The sequence below is a fragment of the Impatiens glandulifera genome, chromosome 9, assembly GCF_907164915.1.
Source record: "Impatiens glandulifera chromosome 9, dImpGla2.1, whole genome shotgun sequence".
NCBI lineage: Eukaryota > Viridiplantae > Streptophyta > Magnoliopsida > Ericales > Balsaminaceae > Impatiens > Impatiens glandulifera.
Window position 1 is genome coordinate 14,148,587 of NC_061870.1, and position 20,316 is coordinate 14,168,902.

Sequence of the window (20,316 nt, forward strand, 5' to 3'; positions counted from 1 at the left end):
GAAGCAGCACACTTGTATGATAGGCAGAACCGATTTCGGATGATGAAGGTTACAGAAAATGATGGGTCGGTTTCGGTAACTTGGTGATTCGGCTTTTAGTAAAGTTAGGTCGTTTATAGCGGTACGGGTCGGTTAGATTATGGAACCGGCAGAAAGTAAATGACAAGACAGATTTTATGGATGTTCAGAGATAAAACTCCTACATCACCCCTTCCTCTAGAAACCGCGAGAAGGATATTCACTAAGGAATACAAGTACAATCCGATCAAGACTTATCTCCTGCTTGATAACACTCTTACAATTTGCACCGAAATTGTAAAACACACACACTTCAACTTTAGCACTTAGGCTTTTTCTAGAATACACTATTTGGAACTTGTAATTTAATGCTCTTAGAATCTCTTGTTATCCCTCTTGTCTCTTTGTGTCCCACATTTACTCTTCTTCAACTGCCCCTTTTATAGATGAAATATGCCAACGATCATATTTCATCTCCTTGAATCTGATTGGATGAGAAGAGGTGCAAAGGTTCAGTGTTTCAGTGATTCAGACCCTGCGGTCATCTTTTCAGACCTGACGGTCAACCTCAGACCTGTCGGTCAATCTCAGACCTGTCGGTCAATCTCAAACCTGGCAGTCTGTTCTTCCGGTGTGTAAGAAAAACCTGCTAAGTTTGTCTTTTACTCAATGTGGACACTCTCTGTTAGACAGTTATCTGTACTTGGAAGATCTCCTTTCTGACTTATCTCGAAGTGGAAAGATCCTGTAGGACTGTCTTCTGCAGCCTGCAGACTTTCCTCAGACTTGTATGGATATGGAAGTGTTCAGTCTGTTCCTTTGGTATCATTCTCAACAGATATCCGAATTGTCTTCTTGTGTTGGTCGGTCATTCGACTTAACCGGATGGCTTCCGGTGTGAGTAGTATAACCGGACTTCTTCCGGTTATTCCTCTGCCTTGTGGCTGATCGGCTGTCTGATGTTTCCGGTTTTAAGCTTTGGCCGATCCTTTCTTTGTGCGGTCATGTTCCAAGTGTTCCTGGTCGGTTTATTGACTTGACCGGCTAGTTTTCTTTAGCCGGTTCTTTTGTTTGACCGGTCTGGTTCCTTGTTCCTGCATGGAAGATTTATTTAAGTTAGGTTTATGTGAACCGGTCTAATTTTATCTAACAATTTCTCCCTTTTTGATTATTTTATTTAAAATTATCAAAACAATGTAAGTTTGCAAACGTAGGCCGGTTCTTTCTTTGACCGGATTTTTGAAACTGACTTAGGAGAATTTTTCGAAAAATTTGGAAAAATTTTGAGAAAAATTTAGTCTTATATCTTATCAATTTCTCCCTTTTTGATTATTTTATTTAAAATTATCAAAACAATGTAAGTTTGCAAACGTAGGATGGTTTCAAAAATAACTTTATATATATGATAGATAACCGAAAATAATATATAGAAATACTAAGACAAGCATAGGTAAAAGAAAGAGAGCCCCTATTCCGAGTCCGAGAAGTCATAGCTGGCCCTCAGATTCTTGTTCCGCTTTTCCGCAGAGGCCTCCTTTTTCTTTTTGTTAGCGGTTGCAAAACCTTCTAGCCTCTGTCTTTCCCTTTCTAACCGTTCTGCATCCTTCGCAGCTTGAGCGGCTACCGTCTTTGCAAATCCCGGGAACTGAGCCTCTGTCCTTCGAATTCGCTCGGCTTCTTCCTCTTCGGGAAGTCGCGGTGGGTCCTTCGCATTTCTTGCTTCGTTTTCCAGCGCATCCTGGACTTCTTGAGCCGCTCGGGCATCGGCCTCCACAGCCGCGGCATCCGCATTCATCTTTGCTTTGAGTAGTTCAGCAACTTGTGCGGAAAGCGCCTTGAGTTCGTCCTCGAGACCCGCATTCTTCTTTTCAAGTTCGGATACCCGTCCAAGTGTTGTGCCGACCAGGTCCTCCGTGACTTCTGTCAATCGATGATCGGTTTCTCTTTCAAGCCGGTCGAAGTTCTTTTCTATCTCGAAAGTCTTATCTTCCAAAATCATGGTTCGCCGAAGAACGTTAGTGTGCAAAGCCGCTTCTTTCTGGTGATCATCTTCGATTTCTGAGAACCGGTCTTCTGTTCTTGACAAAAGTTGCCTTGTAGTGTTGGCGAACTTGAGTGCCGAGCTAACGGTTCTCTGCATCTTTTCTTCCAGTGGGTTAACTGTCGAGTCTTCAAATTCTTGAAAGAGACTCTAGACCCATTCTTTTGTGACGCCCGGTTCGGAGACTTCCGGTTGTTTATGTGGAGACTGCCCGGTGAGAGGAGGGTCCGTCCTTTCATCGGTGTCATCTGTTGCCGGATTCGCCCTTAGAGGTGTTGGACCGTGAGCTGGACTCGTATCGATCCGGGGAGCTGTATAGTGCGGTAGTTCCCTTTGTCCGTACATCGCCTCCAGCCGGTCAATTTCTTTAATGAGTGCCCCTCTTGCTTTCTCAAGCCTTTCCAACACCAACAGTGTTAAGGTGTCCTCCGATGCTACCTCTTCGAACCTTGCCGTGATCTTCTGGATCCGTATGGTTAGCTTCCGTAGCTGTGCTCGCGGTCTTAAGAGCCAGGTTCGGCCCAGGACCTCATGAATGGTTTAGGAGTTTGTGAGGTCCATGACTACGTCCTCCACTTCCTTTAGCCTTTGGAAACATTCCTCGTCGGTGTAGCCCGGTAGGATGTGCCTATACCGTTTGCCGAACCGGTGCTCGTGCCATTCCCGGTATATCTCGTCAATCTTACCAGCACGCCGTTCAATGACTTTTAGGGTTTTGAGCGCTATCTTATCGGCCTCTGCCTGCTCGTCCTCCTCCTCCTCTTCTTCACTGCTTTAGTCACCGCCCTCGGCGTTCTCAGAATTTGCGCCTGTTCTGGTGTTGTCGGGACTTTGGTTCGAATGCTCTTCATTTTCCGGTCTTTCGTCATCGGTCTTTTCCGATTCGGTTCTTTCAGATGTGGAGGCCGACCCTTCCTCCTCTGACTGCGGTGGCGGTTCTGAGAATACTATCTTCTCTTTCCCCTTGCTTTCGGCTTTTTCTTTCGCCGGGGCCGATTTCTTGCCGGCTGTCTTCTTTCGGCCACCTGTGGATCCGGGGGCCGGTTGCTTCCGTTCCAGGAATTGTTTGGCTCTGATTAGGCTTCTTGATGGGATGGTGACGCCGGGACCGATCTGGAGGTTATGGTGAAGGAAGATTTTACCGAGAGGGACAGCGTACCCCCATGACCGGTTTGAGTCCGGTTTCACCATTTCCTTCAAATTGTGGAACACCTCCTTCGCCCAGTTCACCTTTGTGCCTTCTATCATGCCGACCAGCATCCTGATTTTGTCCTTGGTTAGGCTGCTGTAGTTTCCTCTCCTTGCTTGAACCGCCTTTGTGAAGATATCACAAATCGGTATATACTCCGGTCGCAACGTCAATTTGTTACTGGAAACTTTTATCGGCTCCTTAGTCGCCGAGAGTATTTGGCATGCTGCTTCGAACGTTTTGAGCTCTATGTCCGTCGTTGCATCTTGGCCGGCTGTTGGAAGGCGCAGGCTCTCCGCCACCGATTACTCGGTTAGCTCTAATTCAGTACCGCCTACAGTTGCGGTGATCTTGTCGTCAGAGATAGTTGCGGTGTTGAAAAATTCCTCAACCGCATCTTTATATAGAACGTGAGGACCGCCGAGAAAATACTCCAGACCGGCTTCGGCTACCCGGTTAATAACTTTTACTGCCGCAGGTGTTCCCTTCTGTCGGATTTCCTCGAAATCCACTTGAGTCAAGTGTTTGAACAAGACCGAGTTGCGCCCCATCTTAGACAGTTGAGAAAGTTTGAGGAGAATAAGTGCAGATAACCGCTTGAGAGAGTTTGAGAATTTAGAGAGAGAAAGTTGTTTCGCGTGAGAATGAAAGTAAATGGCCGAGAGCCCCTCTTATAGGTGCGGTTTGGAAGTCCAACCGTCCCATCAATATTTGGCGGGAGTTTTCCCTCCAAGCCGAAAGGGCGGCAAACCATGGGCGGGAATGAAAAGGCACCAATCCGTGGGCGGTAAACCAGGAGGCGGGAGCTTTGGGCGGGAAATTTCCCTCCAAAAATTTTGCTTTCGCCATTGATGACGCAATCTTCTTTTGAGACCGATTGATGCACCGGTTTTCTAAAGTTAACCAGTTAAGAAGAGTTTTGCAATCTTCTGAGTTGAAGCGGTTTTTCTTCGAGACCGGATTAGGGCACGATTTTTTTGATGATGTTAACCGGTTACTAGATAGATATTCAAGGTATTTAGAAGACCCGGTCATTTAAACTGAAATGGAATTGTATTCAAGAAACAATACAGAAAGAAGACCGAAAGATAGTTCGGTGCGAAAACAGACATTCATAAGATGGAAAAGTACAACTTATGTAAAAACCATTTTGGAGAACTTCTCTTCCACCGCATCCACATCAAGGATGTTCAAAGGGGATGCCGGTGTACCCGGTCCAAACTCTGGCCAGTACTTGAGAATCAGCTTACTTATGTGAGGTGCATAACCGAGACCTTTCTTGGTTATCACCATGTTCTTCAGATTTTGAAATATGACTGTTGACCAGTTGATGGCCGTCTTGCCAACAATGTGAGTCATTATGTTGTAAGTATTTTTAGAGTACCACTGATTCGGTGACTGACATAGGATAGACCGAGTCACAATCTCAAGAAGAAGTTGACCGTGACTAGCGAGTCGGGTTTTTAACCCATAGTGTTCCACCGGGTCAATTGTGGCAGAGAGGTATAGTGCGTGTTCAAATTCCGCAAGTCCCTCTATAGTTGGAAAATCAGAAAACTCTTTCGTGGGCAGGTTGAGTAGGGAAGCAAATTCGGCTTCATCAAGCCAGAAGGTGTGGTCTCTTACCGTAGAGACGATGTAATTTCCCCTGATGCAAGCGCTTCGAAAGAAGGTCTTGACATCCTCTAAGAGAATGGGACCGGATTCTTCGAGAAAGGGTCGTAGACCGGTTGCAATGAGAGAGTGAAACATGAACTCCTTTCCATGATTTCCGTCCCACTCTTCCATACATGAGTTGAAATCAACGCTTAGGAAGTTTCCCAAAGTTCGGCTCGGCATGGTTTTGCAGATAGAGATAGAGTTCAAGAAGTTTCAAGAGTGTTTTGTGTGTTGAGTTGAGTAGAGGATGGCCCTTTATATATGGTCGGTTTTGGAGGGAAACTATGAACATTGAATGTCAGTTTTGTTTTATTAGGGAAAAGAATCTTTATGTTTCCAAGGTTTATTGGGAAGAGGCTGATTGCGGAGCCCGAGGTAGGTGTTAGTTGAGAAGTAACCAAGTTAGTTGGATAGTAATTATTTAGGTGGTTGGGGGTTACTACATTAATTAAATATCATATTTCAATTAATGCACCAACACAAAAGAGATTAATCAAAAGAGACCGAGAATAACATAGATAAAGCCGAAGAAGGCACGGATAAAACCAAAGAGAACAGAGATAAAACCGAAGAGAGACATGATAAAAGCCGAAGTGATCATAATGATGTTGGATAAAGATACACCCGGTACGTGCAGCAAAATGACCGGGTGCAGGAAGGAGTGATTTAGTGTTCATGAGAGTTGATGACACCGTTGGGGTTGTTGCGGCGGTTCCTTCTCCTCCAAGCCCTTTCGAACCGCTCATAGAAGGAGTCGGTTATCTCTTTGGTCATCACTTGAGACTGGTTAAGACCCTCCTCCCCGGACAGGTCGGAACACCAAGTTCAACTAGTAGGCAGCTTAGTTGTGGGACCAGGCCGACTGTTCGCACCCCAATCATCCAGATTAGGACATCGAACAGGACCCTCGACCAATTCACCGGTGTACCGGTGGTGATGGCTGCCATCATGTTGAAAGCCGCTGTGCAGTAAGTGTTTGTTACATCTCTTCCCAAGATGCTTCTTCCTATCACATCGTTGAGGAGCTGATATTCAGCTCTCAAGAGTGACTTAGTGCCATGATCATCGACAGGTTCGTTTGAACGTGCAAATGTGAGGGAAATTTCGGCCTTGACATCGGCCGGAACATTTAGATCTGTGAACCATTGCTTCGGTAAGCTGAAGCACCTAGCGAAGTCGTTCTCAGTGAAATCAAAGACTATACCTCCTACTTTCGATTGGATATGAGTATCGAAATGGGGAGTTCCTCTGAATACCCTGGCATTATACATGAATTCCAGGACTGATTCAGAGTATATAGTCTGCTTATCATCCAGGAAATACCGAAGACCAGTATCTTCCAGGGATTTGATCACTTTGTACACCTCATAGTGTTCGGTGCTCAAGGTAGATTGGAAATCAACTTGAAAGATGTTAGGAAACTGAGACATTTTTGGCTTAGTGAGAGAATGATCTTTTGTCTTGTGAATGTTTTGGTGAATGTTTGCTTCTCTTAAATACTTGTTGGGGGAGTATCCTAATGTCCAGGTATTGCATTAGATGATGTCTATTAACTGCAGGATAAAGGGTATTGTATGAAATAGGTATGTTTGCAGTCTAGGATGTTGGTCATAGACCTGGACTGTGAAAGATATCATCAGATCTTCACGTCTTTTTAGGTGCGACCATTTCACTTTGAAAAGGAAATATTTCAGAACAGATATCTTTAAACACTGATAGTTATTCCATTTTTGTTTGAAATTCAAATAATTTAAAATAGCCTATTTCTGAACCGGTCAGCTATCAGTTGTTCATCTTGATGCGGTTATTTGGTGCATGCACCAAGTCGCCGGTCGGTTTACTCTATCCGATAAGCTGGGCGGTTCTTCCATAGATACCAAGAAAATTTGAAGTCCAACAGGTTAGGAGGAACTACCGGTTTTGTCTGTCCGAACCGGTTTTCCTTTTTAGGCATCCTTAGGAAGGATTTGACTAATGTCGGTTAAACCGAGAGTGAGTCTGAATTGAGAGAACTTAGCTTCCTGTAGAGGCTTGGTGAAGATATCGGCTACTTGTTGATCTGTCGATACGTATTCTAGCCGGATATGCTTCAGCATGACATGTTCCCGAATGAAGTGGTGCCTTATGTCAATATGCTTGGTTCTGGAGTGGAGAACCGGATTGTAAGTAATTGCGATGGCACTCGTGTTGTCACAGAAGATCGGAGACTCTTCGGCTATGACGCCGAAGTCCGTCAGTTGTTGTTGGATCCAAAGTAATTGTGAACAACAACTTCCGGCCGCCAGGTATTCAGCTTCTGCGGTTGACGTGGCCACCGATGTCTGTTTCTTGCTATGCCATGAAACAAGTCAGTCACCTAGGAACTGACATGTCCCGCTCGTGCTTTTTCTGTCAATCTTACAACCTGCATAGTCTGCATCTGAATAACTCGTTAGATTAAAGAACGAGTCCTTTGGATACCACAGACCGACATCAGGTGTGCCCTTTAGGTACTTCAATATCCTCTTTGCGGCTGTGTAGTGGGATTGTTTTGGATTTGCTTGGAATCTCCCACACACACCGACTGCGAATAGAATATCTAGTCTACTCGCCGTTAGGTATAGGAGAGAACCGATGATTCCCTGGTAAGCTATCTGGTCTACCGATTGACCCTCATCATCCCTGTCCAATTTAATCGATGAGCTCATTGGAGTAGTCGCTGAGGAGCATGTGTCCATCCCAAATTTCTTTAGGAGCTCCTTAGTGTACTTGGGTTGGCTAATGAAGGTTCCTTCTTCGAGTTGTTTAACCTGAAGACCTAGGAAGAAACTTAGTTCTCCCATCATACTCATTTCAAACTTGTTAGTCATCAGGGTTGAAAACTTATCACACAATTTAGGATCGGTTGAACCGAAAATAATATCATCTACATAGATTTGAACAAGTAGGATATGTTCCTTCTTTTCAAATTTAAACAACGTTTTATCCACCGAACCGATGGTGAAGTCATGTGCGATTAAGAATGCGGTTAGCGTGTCATACCAGGCTCTAGGAGCTTGCTTTAGACCGTATAAAGCTTTGTTTAACCGGTATACATGGTTTGGAAATTCTGCACTTTTGAAACCGGGTGGTTGTTCAACATACACCTCTTCACGTAGGTCACCGTTCAAAAATGCACTTTTAACATCCATTTGGAAAACCTTGAAGTTTTTGAATGCAGAAAAGGCTAGAAAAATCCTAATGGCCTCAATCCTAGCTACAGGAGAAAATGATTCTTCAAAATCAATGCCTTCTTCCTGTTTGTAACCTTGTGTCACTAATCTGGCTTTGTTCCTCGTGACCAAACCGTCCTCATTGAGTTTGTTTCTAAATACCCATCTTGTTCCTATGACCGGATGGTCTTTCGGTCTAGGGACTAGGTACCAGACTTTGTTACTCTCAAACTGGTTTAGTTCTTCTTGCATCCCCAAGATCCAATCCGGATCTGACAATGCTTCATCTATTCTTTTAGGCTCAATCTGGGATATAAAAGCGGAATTAAAGTATTTCTCCAGAAGTTGACCCCTAGTTCGAACAGGTTCTGAAGGGTCACCTATAATTTGCTCGGGAGGATGTTTAGTGTTTCTTCTGAAATTCGGTTCAGGGATGTCTACCAGATTACCGTTTATTTGATCAAGGCTAGACATGTCAGTAGGCTGAACAGGATTGTCAGACCGACCGACTTCCTCGGATTGGGCCGAAGTGTCAGATTCCTGTCGTGGGACAGCTTGATCTGGCTGGGTTTCAATATTACCCATCTGGTCATGGAAGAACCGCCTGAAGACCGGTGTTTCATCTTCACTATCAGAGTGGATATTGTTGTTTTCCAATCTGTTGTGTAGATCAAAGCATGATGCAGTATTACTTTCAATCGATTCATCAAAAACAACGTGAAGTGTTTCCTCCATGGTTAAAGTTCTATTGTTATATACTCTATATGCTTTACTTACTGCCGAGTAACCTAGCATGATTCCAGTATCGATTTTTGGATCAAAAGCAGAAAGATATGTTTTACCATTTATATGAATGTAGCATTTACAACCAAAAATCCTGAGGTACTTAAGATTGGGAACCCTGTTAAAATAAACCTCATATGGTATTTTGTTATGAAACTTGTTAATCAGAGACCGGTTTTGTGTATAATATGCAGTGTTGATAGCCTCAGCCCAAAATTTCTAAGCAATGCCCGAATCGGCTATCATGGACCGTGCGGCTTCCTTGAGAGTCCGGTTTCTTCTCTCGGCCAGGCCATTTTGTTGAGGAGTCCTAGCACTAGACAACTCGTGTCTAATGCCGGATTCATCAAGAAATGCGGTTAAAGTACTGTTGGTAAATTCGGTACCTCGATCACTTCTAATACTATTAATGCGAGTTGATTTTTCATTTTGCAAACGCTTAAGAAGTGTGATCAAGTTTGATGCGGTTTCACTTTTAGATGGTAAAAATATTACCCATGTAAACCTAGAATAGTCATCAATAACTACCATGGTGTACAGCATACCTCCTAGGCTAACGACCTGAATCGGTCCAAATAAATCCATGTGTAAGAGATCTAAGCATCGGCTAGATTGGATATTTCCTTTACTCTTAAAGGTTGACTTAGTTTTTTTACCCATTTGACATGCTGAACAAACCTTATCCTTGTTAAATACTATGTCAGGGATACCTTCTACTAGCTTTTTACCGCGAATGTAGTTTAAGGTTTTCATGTTTAGGTGGTTTAGTCTCTTATGCCATAACTAGGTTTGATCAGTCTTAGCTATCATGCATACAGGGTATTCTACTTTAGTTTTCCAGTCTACCTTGTAAATATTACCTAGCCTATTTCCGGTTAGTAGTATAACGCCTTGAGAGTTCTTAACTAAGCATGCATGTTTAAGAAATTCTACCGTATATCCAGCATCACACATTTGACTAATACTTAGCAAGTTAAAACGTAGGTTTTCAACTAGAAGTACGTTATCAATAGTTAAGTTACCATGGACAATCTTACCCTTGCCCACAGTTCTACCTTTTGAGTTGTCACCGAAGGTGATTAGAGCACCGGTTACTATTCTGATATCGGTTAGCAGGTTGTTGTTTCCGGTCATATGCCTGGAGCAACCGCTATCCAAGTACCATTCAGAGTTTCCTAGCCGTTTCTTTAGATCTTGCAAAAAGTACATATTTACAACTACTTGGTACCAACATTCACTTGGGTCCACATGCGATTAGTCCCTTGGGTATCCAAACCTTGACAAACCGGGCGGCCTTCTTTGTTAGGGTTTTAACCATCCTTTTGGCACTCGGTCTTACGTATCTCGGTTTTTCAACAAAGGTCTTAAATGATGGTGATCTTTGGTTTGACCTATGCGGTTCAGGATTGGCTTTCCTATATTTGAGAATTTCGGCTTTTCTTTTCACAGGGTCAAGCCACTTCTCGGAATCGGTTGGACCAACATAGTCATATTTTAGCTTTTCTTCCCTATAGTATGCGGTCAACTCTTCTTTAGCGGTCCAGGAGCTTTTGAGGAATCTTATAAGAGGGAGGTTACTTTTTGTAAATCTTACTTTCTCTACGGGTTTTTGGTCTTTGGAGCTATCCTCTGTGTATCCTAGGCCAAACTTGCAACGGGGATGTCTGTAATGACTACACATTTTCTTTACTATATCACTAGATCTCTTATATGCAGCCATCTTATATTGGAGTCGGGCATTTTCTTCTTTAGTTAGTTCTCTAGCTCGTTCACTAGACTGTTCGGTACTAATTAGTGATTCAAGTTCTAGTTCGGTTTCTATGCTAGGGGTTTCATCTGGTTTTATGATTTCCGGTTCGGTTATAATGAGTACTTCTGGTTCTGTTGGAATGGGTACTATAAAATCGGTTCTAATGTTAAGGTGCTTAGGTAGCATGGCTAGAAGGTCCCTATACTCTTCTACCATGTCATTCAATGCATTATATAACTCATCTTTAGTAAATTCTTCACAGGGAGAATCAAATACATGTTCCTCATTTGCCATGAGACATGTGAGTTCATCATCACTGTCACTGTGAGCCCACAAGCTTCCTCCATCATCGGCTATCAGTGCTTTCGGTACCTCACTTCCTTCACCGGTTTGTTGATAATTGTTTCGGTTATTTTGGTAATCCGGTTTCCGGTCATCCCTCCTTGGTTTCCTGCATTCCCACTTGAAGTGTCTCAAATAGTTGCAGTTATAACACCTTATATTAGATTTATCACCGTAGTAGTTGTTTGTCGGTTGGCTTCTTTTCATGAACCTCCCAAACTTCTGTGCAAGCATAGCCATGGCATCCTCGGTGAACTGTTCGGCGGTTCTGATCGGTGTAGGTACAGGTGCAGGTGCCGGTGCGGGTATAGCCGGTTCTGTAGATGTGATTAGTGCTCTGGTTGATGTTGAGGCCGAGACTTCTTCTTCAGTCCTAGATCTCATTTCGAACTCATATGCCTTAAGGTCTTCGAATACATCGTGTAGTTTCATCTTACGTAGGCTTTTTGATTCCCTCATTACCATTTTCTTTATGTCCCATGCACTTGGAAGAGATCTTAGAGCTTTCATGATGACCTCTTTGTTATCATACCTCTTGCCAAGAGTTGCTAGCTCATCTAACACACCTGTGAACTGGTCACTGTACTCCTTCATTGTTTCTCCCGGTTTCATCTTGATGCCTTCGAACTTCTGAGTAGCTACCATCACCTTGTTTTCCTTTGTTCTTTCATTTCCCTCAAAGATCTGAATAACCGTGTTCCATGTCTCCTTCGCAGTTTTGCAGTCTCTGATCTTACAGTCTGTGTTTCTGTCCACACTGTTGGAGATCCGGTTTCTAGCATGGTTATCCAAGTTGTTTCTTCTCCTATCTTCAGCTGTCCATTCTTTTCTGTCCTTATCAATGAATATCGGTCCTTCGGTCAGAATGGACTCCATCTCATCATCCAAGGTGATTAAGTGTAGGTGCATGCGTGCCTTCCAGTTGGCAAAGTCATCACCTTCTAGCATTGGAGGCCTATCCTGAAACATGCTTGCTTGAGTATTGAAACTAACTGCTCTGATACCAATTGTTAAGATCTAGGTAGCCGCTGGAGGACCGGGAGTTGGACCGGTTAGCGGTTCTCTCTCAAAGGGTGGTGATTAATCCGGTTAGAGATTAACACCGGGGTTTCAATACTACACAAACTGTCACAAACCCTTGAACTAGGTTCAAGCGTGGAAGAGGTTTGTTTCAGGTTGAAGCAGCACACTTGTATGATAGGCAGAACCGGTTTCGGTTGATGAAGGTTACAGAAAATGATGGGTCGGTTTCGGTAACTTGGTGATTCGGCTTTTAGTAAAGTTAGGTCGTTTATAGCGGTACGGGTCGGTTAGATTATGGAACCGGCAGAAAGTAAATGACAAGACAGATTTTATGGATGTTCGGAGATAAAACTCCTACGTCACCCCTTCCTCTCGAAACCGCGAGAAGGATATTCACTAAGGAATACAAGTACAATCCGATCAAGACTTATCTCCTGCTTGATAACACTCTTACAATTTGCACAGAAATTGTAAAACACACACACTTCAACTTTAGCACTTAGGCTTTTTCTAGAATACACTATTTGGAACTTGTAAATTAAATGCTCTTAGAATCTCTTGTTATCCCTCTTGTCTCTCTGTGTCCCACATTTACTCTTCTTCAACTGCCCCTTTTATAGATGAAATATGCCAACGATCATATTTCATCTCCTTGAATCTGATTGGCTGAGAAGAGGTGCAGAGGTTCAGTGTTTCAGTGATTCAGACCCTGCGGTCATCTTTTCAGACCTGACGGTCAACCTCAGTCTTGTCGGTCAATCTCAGACCTGGCAGTCTGTTCTTCCGGTGTGTAAGACAAACCTGCTAAGTTTGTCTTTTACTAAATGTGGACACTGTCTGTTAGACAGTTGTCTGTACTTGGAAGATCTCCTTTCTGACTTATCCCGAAGTGGAAAGATCCTGTAGGACTGTCTTCTGCAGCCTGCAGACTTTCCTCAGACTTGTATGGATATGGAAGTGTTTAGTCTGTTCCTTTGGTATCATTCTCAACAGATACCCGAATTGTCTTCTTGTGTTGGTCGGTCATTCGACTTAACCGGATGGCTTCCGGTGTGAGTAGTATAACCGGACTTCTTTCGGTTATTCCTCTGCCTTGTGGCTGATCGGCTGTCTGATGATTCCGGTTTTAAGCTTTGGCCGATCCTTTCTTTGTGCGGTCATGTTCCAAGTGTTCCTGGTCGGTTTATTGACTTGACCGGCTAGTTTTCTTTAGCCGATTCTTTTGTTTGACCGGTCCGGTTCCTTGTTCCTGCATGGAAGATTTATTTAAGTTAGGTTTATGTGAACCGGTCTAATTTTATCTAACATAACCCATCTATTGAGTCCTAGACGTCTTCTCACGCCGTTCTTTAGACAACCCGTCTAATGAATTTCAGACTACGTTTGCTTGCGCACTTCTTCAAACAACCCGTCTGATGAAGTTCAAACTATGTCTACTCGCTCTTTCTTTAGACTGCATCTAAAGACATACGTCTTTTGGGCAGTAGCTGCATAGAGGTAAATTAGACAACTTAGTTCTTGTTCATACGTGTTAGTTCTTTCCTTAGACTGTATCTAAAGACATACGTAAAAAGTGAATTAAATATAAATTGTATTTATTTATTTTAATATTTATATGAAAATACTATAATATGCTAATTTAATTAAAAAAAAGTGTTTTTTATAATCATACCAAATAAGATTGTTTCAAATCTTTAATTAAATATTATAAAAACATAAAATATCTCAAAATAAATGAAATTTGACATCATTTTTCATATGCAAGCTTGGATTATAATGAAACAAGCTTACTAAATAAATAAAAAACAATAGTAAAAGTTTTATAATTTATCATAAATGACATTCAAAATAATAGACATCAACTTAGATTTAATCTTCATTAACTCAAATAATATCATTTGAGAAATCCAATATTTGTCCAATAATAATTTAAAAACTTTCTTAGTAAGAAGTTGATATTTAATTATTAAAATTTTAAACCTAAAATAAGAAAAAATAAAGAAGAATTCACAATAAACTTCACAAATCTTAATCATAATCAAATCTAAAAACTTAATAGAGTAAATTCAAAAATAACATCATAAAGTAGATATTTCACCTCATCAAGAAATATCTAGTTGAAATATCTAGAAGTTGATTTAATCTTACCAAGGAAAAATGAAGCTCATTTATGATCCTCATACGACATTTGCGTGTGTGGTCTTGATTGAATTTCCTCTTGAGAAGTATCCAATTTTTTATTGTCCGACCATCCCCTTGAAAAAAATGTGTCATTTAATTTAACGTGCAATACTAATTTTGAATTGAATAATTATTTAAGATAATTTAATCCAATTATTTTAAGAGTCACAGTGCTTTGCTAGGAGACAATTAAGATTAATATGGTAAAACTTATAACAATTATAATTGAGTCCTACGAGGACACAAACTAAGAGTTTATAAATTATATCTAAGAAAATGATTAGTAATCGTTAATTATTAATAGATATATAGTAGATATAAATATTAATTAATATAATATTGATTTATAAAATTAAATAATATATACATAATTAAAAAGATTTAATTATTGAATTAAGGTTTTAAAATAATAGTATTTATTTATGAAATAAATAATGTAACTAAATATTTTAATTATGGTGTTATGTTTTAAAAGAATATATATTATTTAAATATGAAATAATATAGTATATAATCAAAAGTTAACTAAAAAATGATTTACATACTGAGACCAAATGAGGGATAACAAAATATGTATGGTTGAATAATTACTTTATGAAATGTAATTAAGAGAAAAAACATAAAATTACTTTTCAAAATTAATGAGGTAAATAAAACTATCATCTTTATAATCAAGCCATCTTTATTGCTTCTTGGTAGCCCTTTCTTCCTTTTGTATTTATACAAAGGAAAGGGAATCTAACCAGCAACATATGAGAATCTCATTTCCAACAATATCATCAGACCTACTCAGTTCCTACATAAACATGTATTTCTCTATTAACTACAGTTAATAAATATCTAATCAATTTTCATGAAAATTAATTAATTGTTAATTTGTAACAGATTTTAATTAAAAATTGAAGATAATAAAGATAGGAAATTAAAATAAGATTTTTATTTATTAAAATATAAAATTATATTTTAAATTAAGATATTTTTATATATTATGATATACTTTATAAAATTTTGAATTTAGCATTAAAGTGTTTTCTATGGTTAGAGATCCATGAAAGATGAGATCTTCAACTATAATGAAGATGAAATATTCGATTATTTATTTTATGATAAAAATGTAACATTATCTTTTTATTTATTGTTTTTCTCAATATTTTTATCTCATCGAATCACATAAAACTTAATCGATATTAGTATAAAAACAAAAAAAATATTAAAATACAAAAAATATGGTTACAAACACATAAATAAATTAAAATAAAATTAATAACACAAACATCAATCAAAACAATAACAATTGAAATTATAAAAAATAAAAACAACAAGATAAATTTATCAATAACTTATCACAATAATAATTATTTCCCGTAAACAAGTTTGAGTTTACGGGTTAGAAAACTCCAACATCTTTTGGGTCACAATGGCATTTAAATTCAATAGAGACATCTTGAGATGTTCAAGTTGTTGATAACTCATCTCTTTATTCGATCTCTCCCACCATCTTTGATCCTGCCCAACTTTCTTGTCATGATTTATCTTCTTCCCATGCTGCTCCTCAACCTCCATCAACTTCTCAACCTGCATCATATTAGCATTTAGTTCCCTAATGTTTGATGACAGATAAGATTCAATCATTTGTTGAGTTTGACAGGAAAGACCCGTCGGACAGGATAACCAAATAATGGCCCAACTATTTCATCTACACTGGGATGACCGTAGGAGAACACTCTTTTTGTTGGTGAAAATACTAGAAGTAAAATTTCAGCCCCACATAGTGTGATAAGCTCGCTGAATTTCTTGAAAAGCCCACTTTTTCTTTTGCAAAATGTCACCTTAAGATTACTCTCGTTCTTCATTTTGGTCATGGTGATTCTTTGACGCCCTTTGTTTGTTTTGACCATGATTAGATAAAGATAAAACACGGGAGATATAATATGTAATGAATAGATAAAATGTTTAATTTTATTAGATTAGAGGAGTCTATTTATAGATTTAAGTAAACAAAATTCGCATAGGAACACTATGAATATTCATAGAAAGAAAGAAATCTAATTCATTGATATCTAAATATCTTTCTAAATTCATAAATTAATTTTTTTATTATATATTATAAAATAAAAATATTTAAATGTCCTAATTTGACTATACATTAATAGAAAAATTTAAATAATTATAGTGTTATTTAAAAAAAAATATTTACATACTTTATTTTAATTAGTTGTTAAATTATGATAATAATATAAACAATTATCTTTGTTTAATTTTTTTTCCACAAAATTAGATGAGATAATTATTTTTTTTATATATATATTGGCTCTTAAATTGTTTATGGAGATCAAAATTAGGTATTCTTAATGAATTATTAATATATGAGAAATGATTAAGGAAATCACTTATGAAAACGAAAGGCAACTAATTCAACGTGGCATGTCACGTCAGATAAAGAAAAAAAATGTTTTTTTCCGGAAAAAGGGTTTAGGGTTATTCCTCTCCCTCTTAACGCCAAAGGAGCTCTTTCGAACTAAAACACTAAGAAATCACTCCCTTGTTTGTACCTTCGAGTCCCGATTCAACATTCGCTAAGAGAAGAAAAGCGAAGCTCTAGTTGTCAAAAATCGGCATGTTCTTAAGGACGAACCCTAGTGTGTTCTTAGTATTGTTGTTTGCTCCCCTTTCCTGTATTCCTCTCTCTTTCAACACAAAATGATCTCTTTCTAACAAAACACTATAAAATCACTCCCTTATTTTTGTACCTTCAAGTCCCAATCTAAGTTTGACAATTACAAGCAAATCTATCATTTTCGAAATACGGTATTTTGCATAAGGACAAAGATCTGGTTTACACTATAGTGGATACTTGAATTGCTAAAATATCTTTAGAAATAATTTGAAAAGTGAATACTTTCAAACTTTCATCTTCCATCATATCAATATATCAAAATATTCACCAAAATATTACAAAGAACGAAATCACCAGATAAAATGTTGATTTGAGGCATGTGTTAGACATACTTCCCTTAAAACAGTTCCATCGTCTCCCGTTTATGCTAGAGCTTATCGTAGATGGTTGTCTCCCAGGGTACAACGAATCCAGTAGTGATTCTGCACTGAAATCACTACTTGTCGGACTTGATTAGTGTGCCTAAACTATCACCGGGTTTCAACAGAAATATTGATTTCAACGGAAATATCGAAAAAGAACTCGAAGAACACTCACAAAACAAGAAGAGGGCGTTTGGAATTTTAGAGTGAGAAAAATATAATATGATTGAATGATGTGAAATGAATAATGAATGGGTATATATTGCTGAGAATTAAACCTTCAAATAAAACCATCCAAACGTTTATTAGCAATACATATTGCTCATTCATTTGTTAATTTGTCCATAACTAATTAACATCGTTGCCTATACGTTAATTTGTTGAAATACAATGTTAGACATTCAATGCTAGCAAATTAAAGAGTCTAAACGTTAGCCAATTGATAGGAAATTAAAGTTAAATGTTTATCATAACATTATACTTTAATTTTCTAATTAGGCATTAAATATTAATTAAATAATTATAATTTGGATTAAATTCACCGTTAATTCACGTTTGAATTTGTGTGAATTTTATTTGATTTTATTTGTTCACAATCTTATTTCCATTTATTAATGGAATTAGCTTAATTCAAACAATCCCCCATATTAATGGAAATTGAAAGATTAACCCGGGGAAAGGTTCAACAGTTGAATTCTACATAGGATAGGTAGGTGTAACCCTTTGAACCTTCCCTTATGAAAATATATAACTTTACTAGCCGATTAGTAGACTCGATTTTCTTGAACTATTCTGCCATTTGTGTAAACGATTATACACTTTCACATGGAATTATCCCTTATACATGTCAAGCTCTCATGGTTGGGTCCCTTTTGGCCTTGGAACACGCACCTGGTTCTGTGAGAGGGTCTAAAATTGAGCCGTGCAATTTCTTCGAAGCGGCCCCACTTCTCCCTCACATAGGTGATCTCTTTGTTCATAAAGAATCATTAAAAACGATATGCTTATCCTGGTCAAAATATATATTATTTTATTATAGGATTAATCCTCAATAATAACTTTCCAAGTTAGTACAATTAGGTTGTCCCATTAAACCTAGTTCTTAGAATCTCCAGTCTGCATAGGTTGGGTTTTCCTTCATACCAACTTATAGTAGGCTGATGTCTTAAAAGATTTTCAAACAAACTCTCTATTCAATAATTTTATTAGTGGATCCACAATGTGATCTTTTACTTACATAGTCAAATTTGATAAGTCTATTAGAGAGTGTAGTTTAATGACATTATGGCTAAGACGTGTATGTCTAGACTTGTCATTGACTGTAAGTTTATTTAATTTCAAATTATTATTACAATAATTAGAAATTTCTGATAATCTTGGAATATCTTCTAATAAGAAGCATAGTCATTCGTACATGCTTACCATTTAAACATTTTATTTTTTATGAAAATATTGTTTACTTGGCTAACTAGTAGACAAAATGTTTTTGAACTATTCTGCCTTCGTGTAAACAAATATATATTTTGCATAAAAATATTTTATTTTTCGACATAAGTCAGAAACATAGATTATAACTTTTAATCTATCCATCATAAGTTTTTTAGAAGATTTCCATACATAGATTGCACTTTCAAGTGTAAACATATTCACTTTTAGACGTAAAGTCTTTTAATTAATAATATCAACATATTATTTGATAACAATATGATATTTCGTGTAGTGCAATTCACATCCTTAATGAATTTAATCATTTTTATCGGAATTTTAAACTATAAAATATCGTACAAAAGAAACGTACAAAAGAAACGTAATGAAACAATTTTCATTGTCTTCATGATAGATATAATTGTCATATCCACTTTCTAATAAAAGTATGATCAGATTTTCATATCATTATTATAAAATTTATTATAAGTCATATCAAGACTTTATAAACTTTCCTTTTCATTTATTTCATAAATCTTTTTGAAGACATTGGTTCTTCAAATATTTATGAAGTAATGTCAAAATATGACACGTTTCTTGATTTAAAAATTTTCAAATTTATAATATCAATTTGAGCACCAATTCAGCAAATATTAACAAGACATTTTCTTGTTATTTTGTTTCTTTTTCTAAAGTTGCGCAACTTTATCTTTTATAGAGAACATATTTCTCTAACAATAAATTATCTTTTTATTTATCATAATATACACAATTATTTTTATGTTATAATCAATAAAAATATTTTCTCCCACATTCGTGTTGGTATCCTTTTTAAATCATACACATTTGTATGATTTAAATCAATGATTTTCTAATCAAGAAATTGTCACTCAATTCTTTTACAAATTTCTTTTGTTATACTTATCATACATTGAATAAGATAACTATATTATAAATATTTAATTGAATAAATCATAATTTCTATACAAGAGATTAGAATATTTATTCATTTATAAATCATTCTTCACATAATCTCTACATAAAAATTAAAAATATTTAATCAATTAAAATATTTTTAAATATTTATTTTAACACTTTATTTCTATAAAAGAAATTAGAATATTTAATCAAATAAATATTCACCGTATCACATGATTTCTACAAAAGAAATCATAATGTTTCAAGCATCATTGACCGAAGTCGCTTAAACATTTATTTTCGGTTACATCCCATAATATCGACACGTTTGCCATATTATTCTCAAATCAAACCAGACTTTCCTTGTAATTATTTGATTTCAAAATTATCAAATTAAGTAAGTTTTAATGATGCATTGAACAATATATATCAAATATATTATATTAAACCAAAATTAATATATCCATATATGTGATTGTATATTATCGCTTTCACCACGACAAAATAACTATATAATATATATAGTCAATAACATAAAAACGTAATCAAATAAATAATATGTCATATATTATTAAACAAATATATATACAGTTTCATTTATCATTAAAAATACGTTTAAAAAATACATGATAATTAATTAGAATATTAATTATTACACTTAATTAGAATGTTGATCATTTATCTTTAATCAAATGCAAAACTAACTAATTATATAAATAAATATTCATGTCATCAATTATTCGTTTCTTAATTAATT

General features: G+C 37.4%; 1 protein-coding gene across 1 annotated transcript; it reads right to left on the reverse strand.

Annotated features, from left to right (window-relative positions):
• Positions 1-15,557: 15,557 nt before the first annotated feature.
• On the reverse strand, positions 15,558-16,039 carry LOC124915848 (agamous-like MADS-box protein AGL62). The gene is made up of 2 exons (XM_047456596.1): positions 15,833-16,039; positions 15,558-15,752 (listed from the first exon to the last, which is right to left on the reverse strand). Exons 1-2 carry the CDS (start codon positions 16,037-16,039, stop codon positions 15,558-15,560), a joined length of 402 nt encoding a protein of 133 aa, XP_047312552.1.
• Positions 16,040-20,316: the final 4,277 nt, after the last annotated feature.

Excerpts from the sequence above, each read along its gene's own strand:
- LOC124915848 (XM_047456596.1), bottom strand. The coding sequence starts at position 16,039 with ATGACCAAAATGAAGAACGAGAGTAATCTTAAGGTGACATTTTGCAAA. Across the intron at positions 15,753-15,832 it reads TTGGTTATCCTGTCCGACGG|GTTGAGAAGTTGATGGAGGT; the intron begins GTCTTTCCTGTC and ends AATATGATGCAG.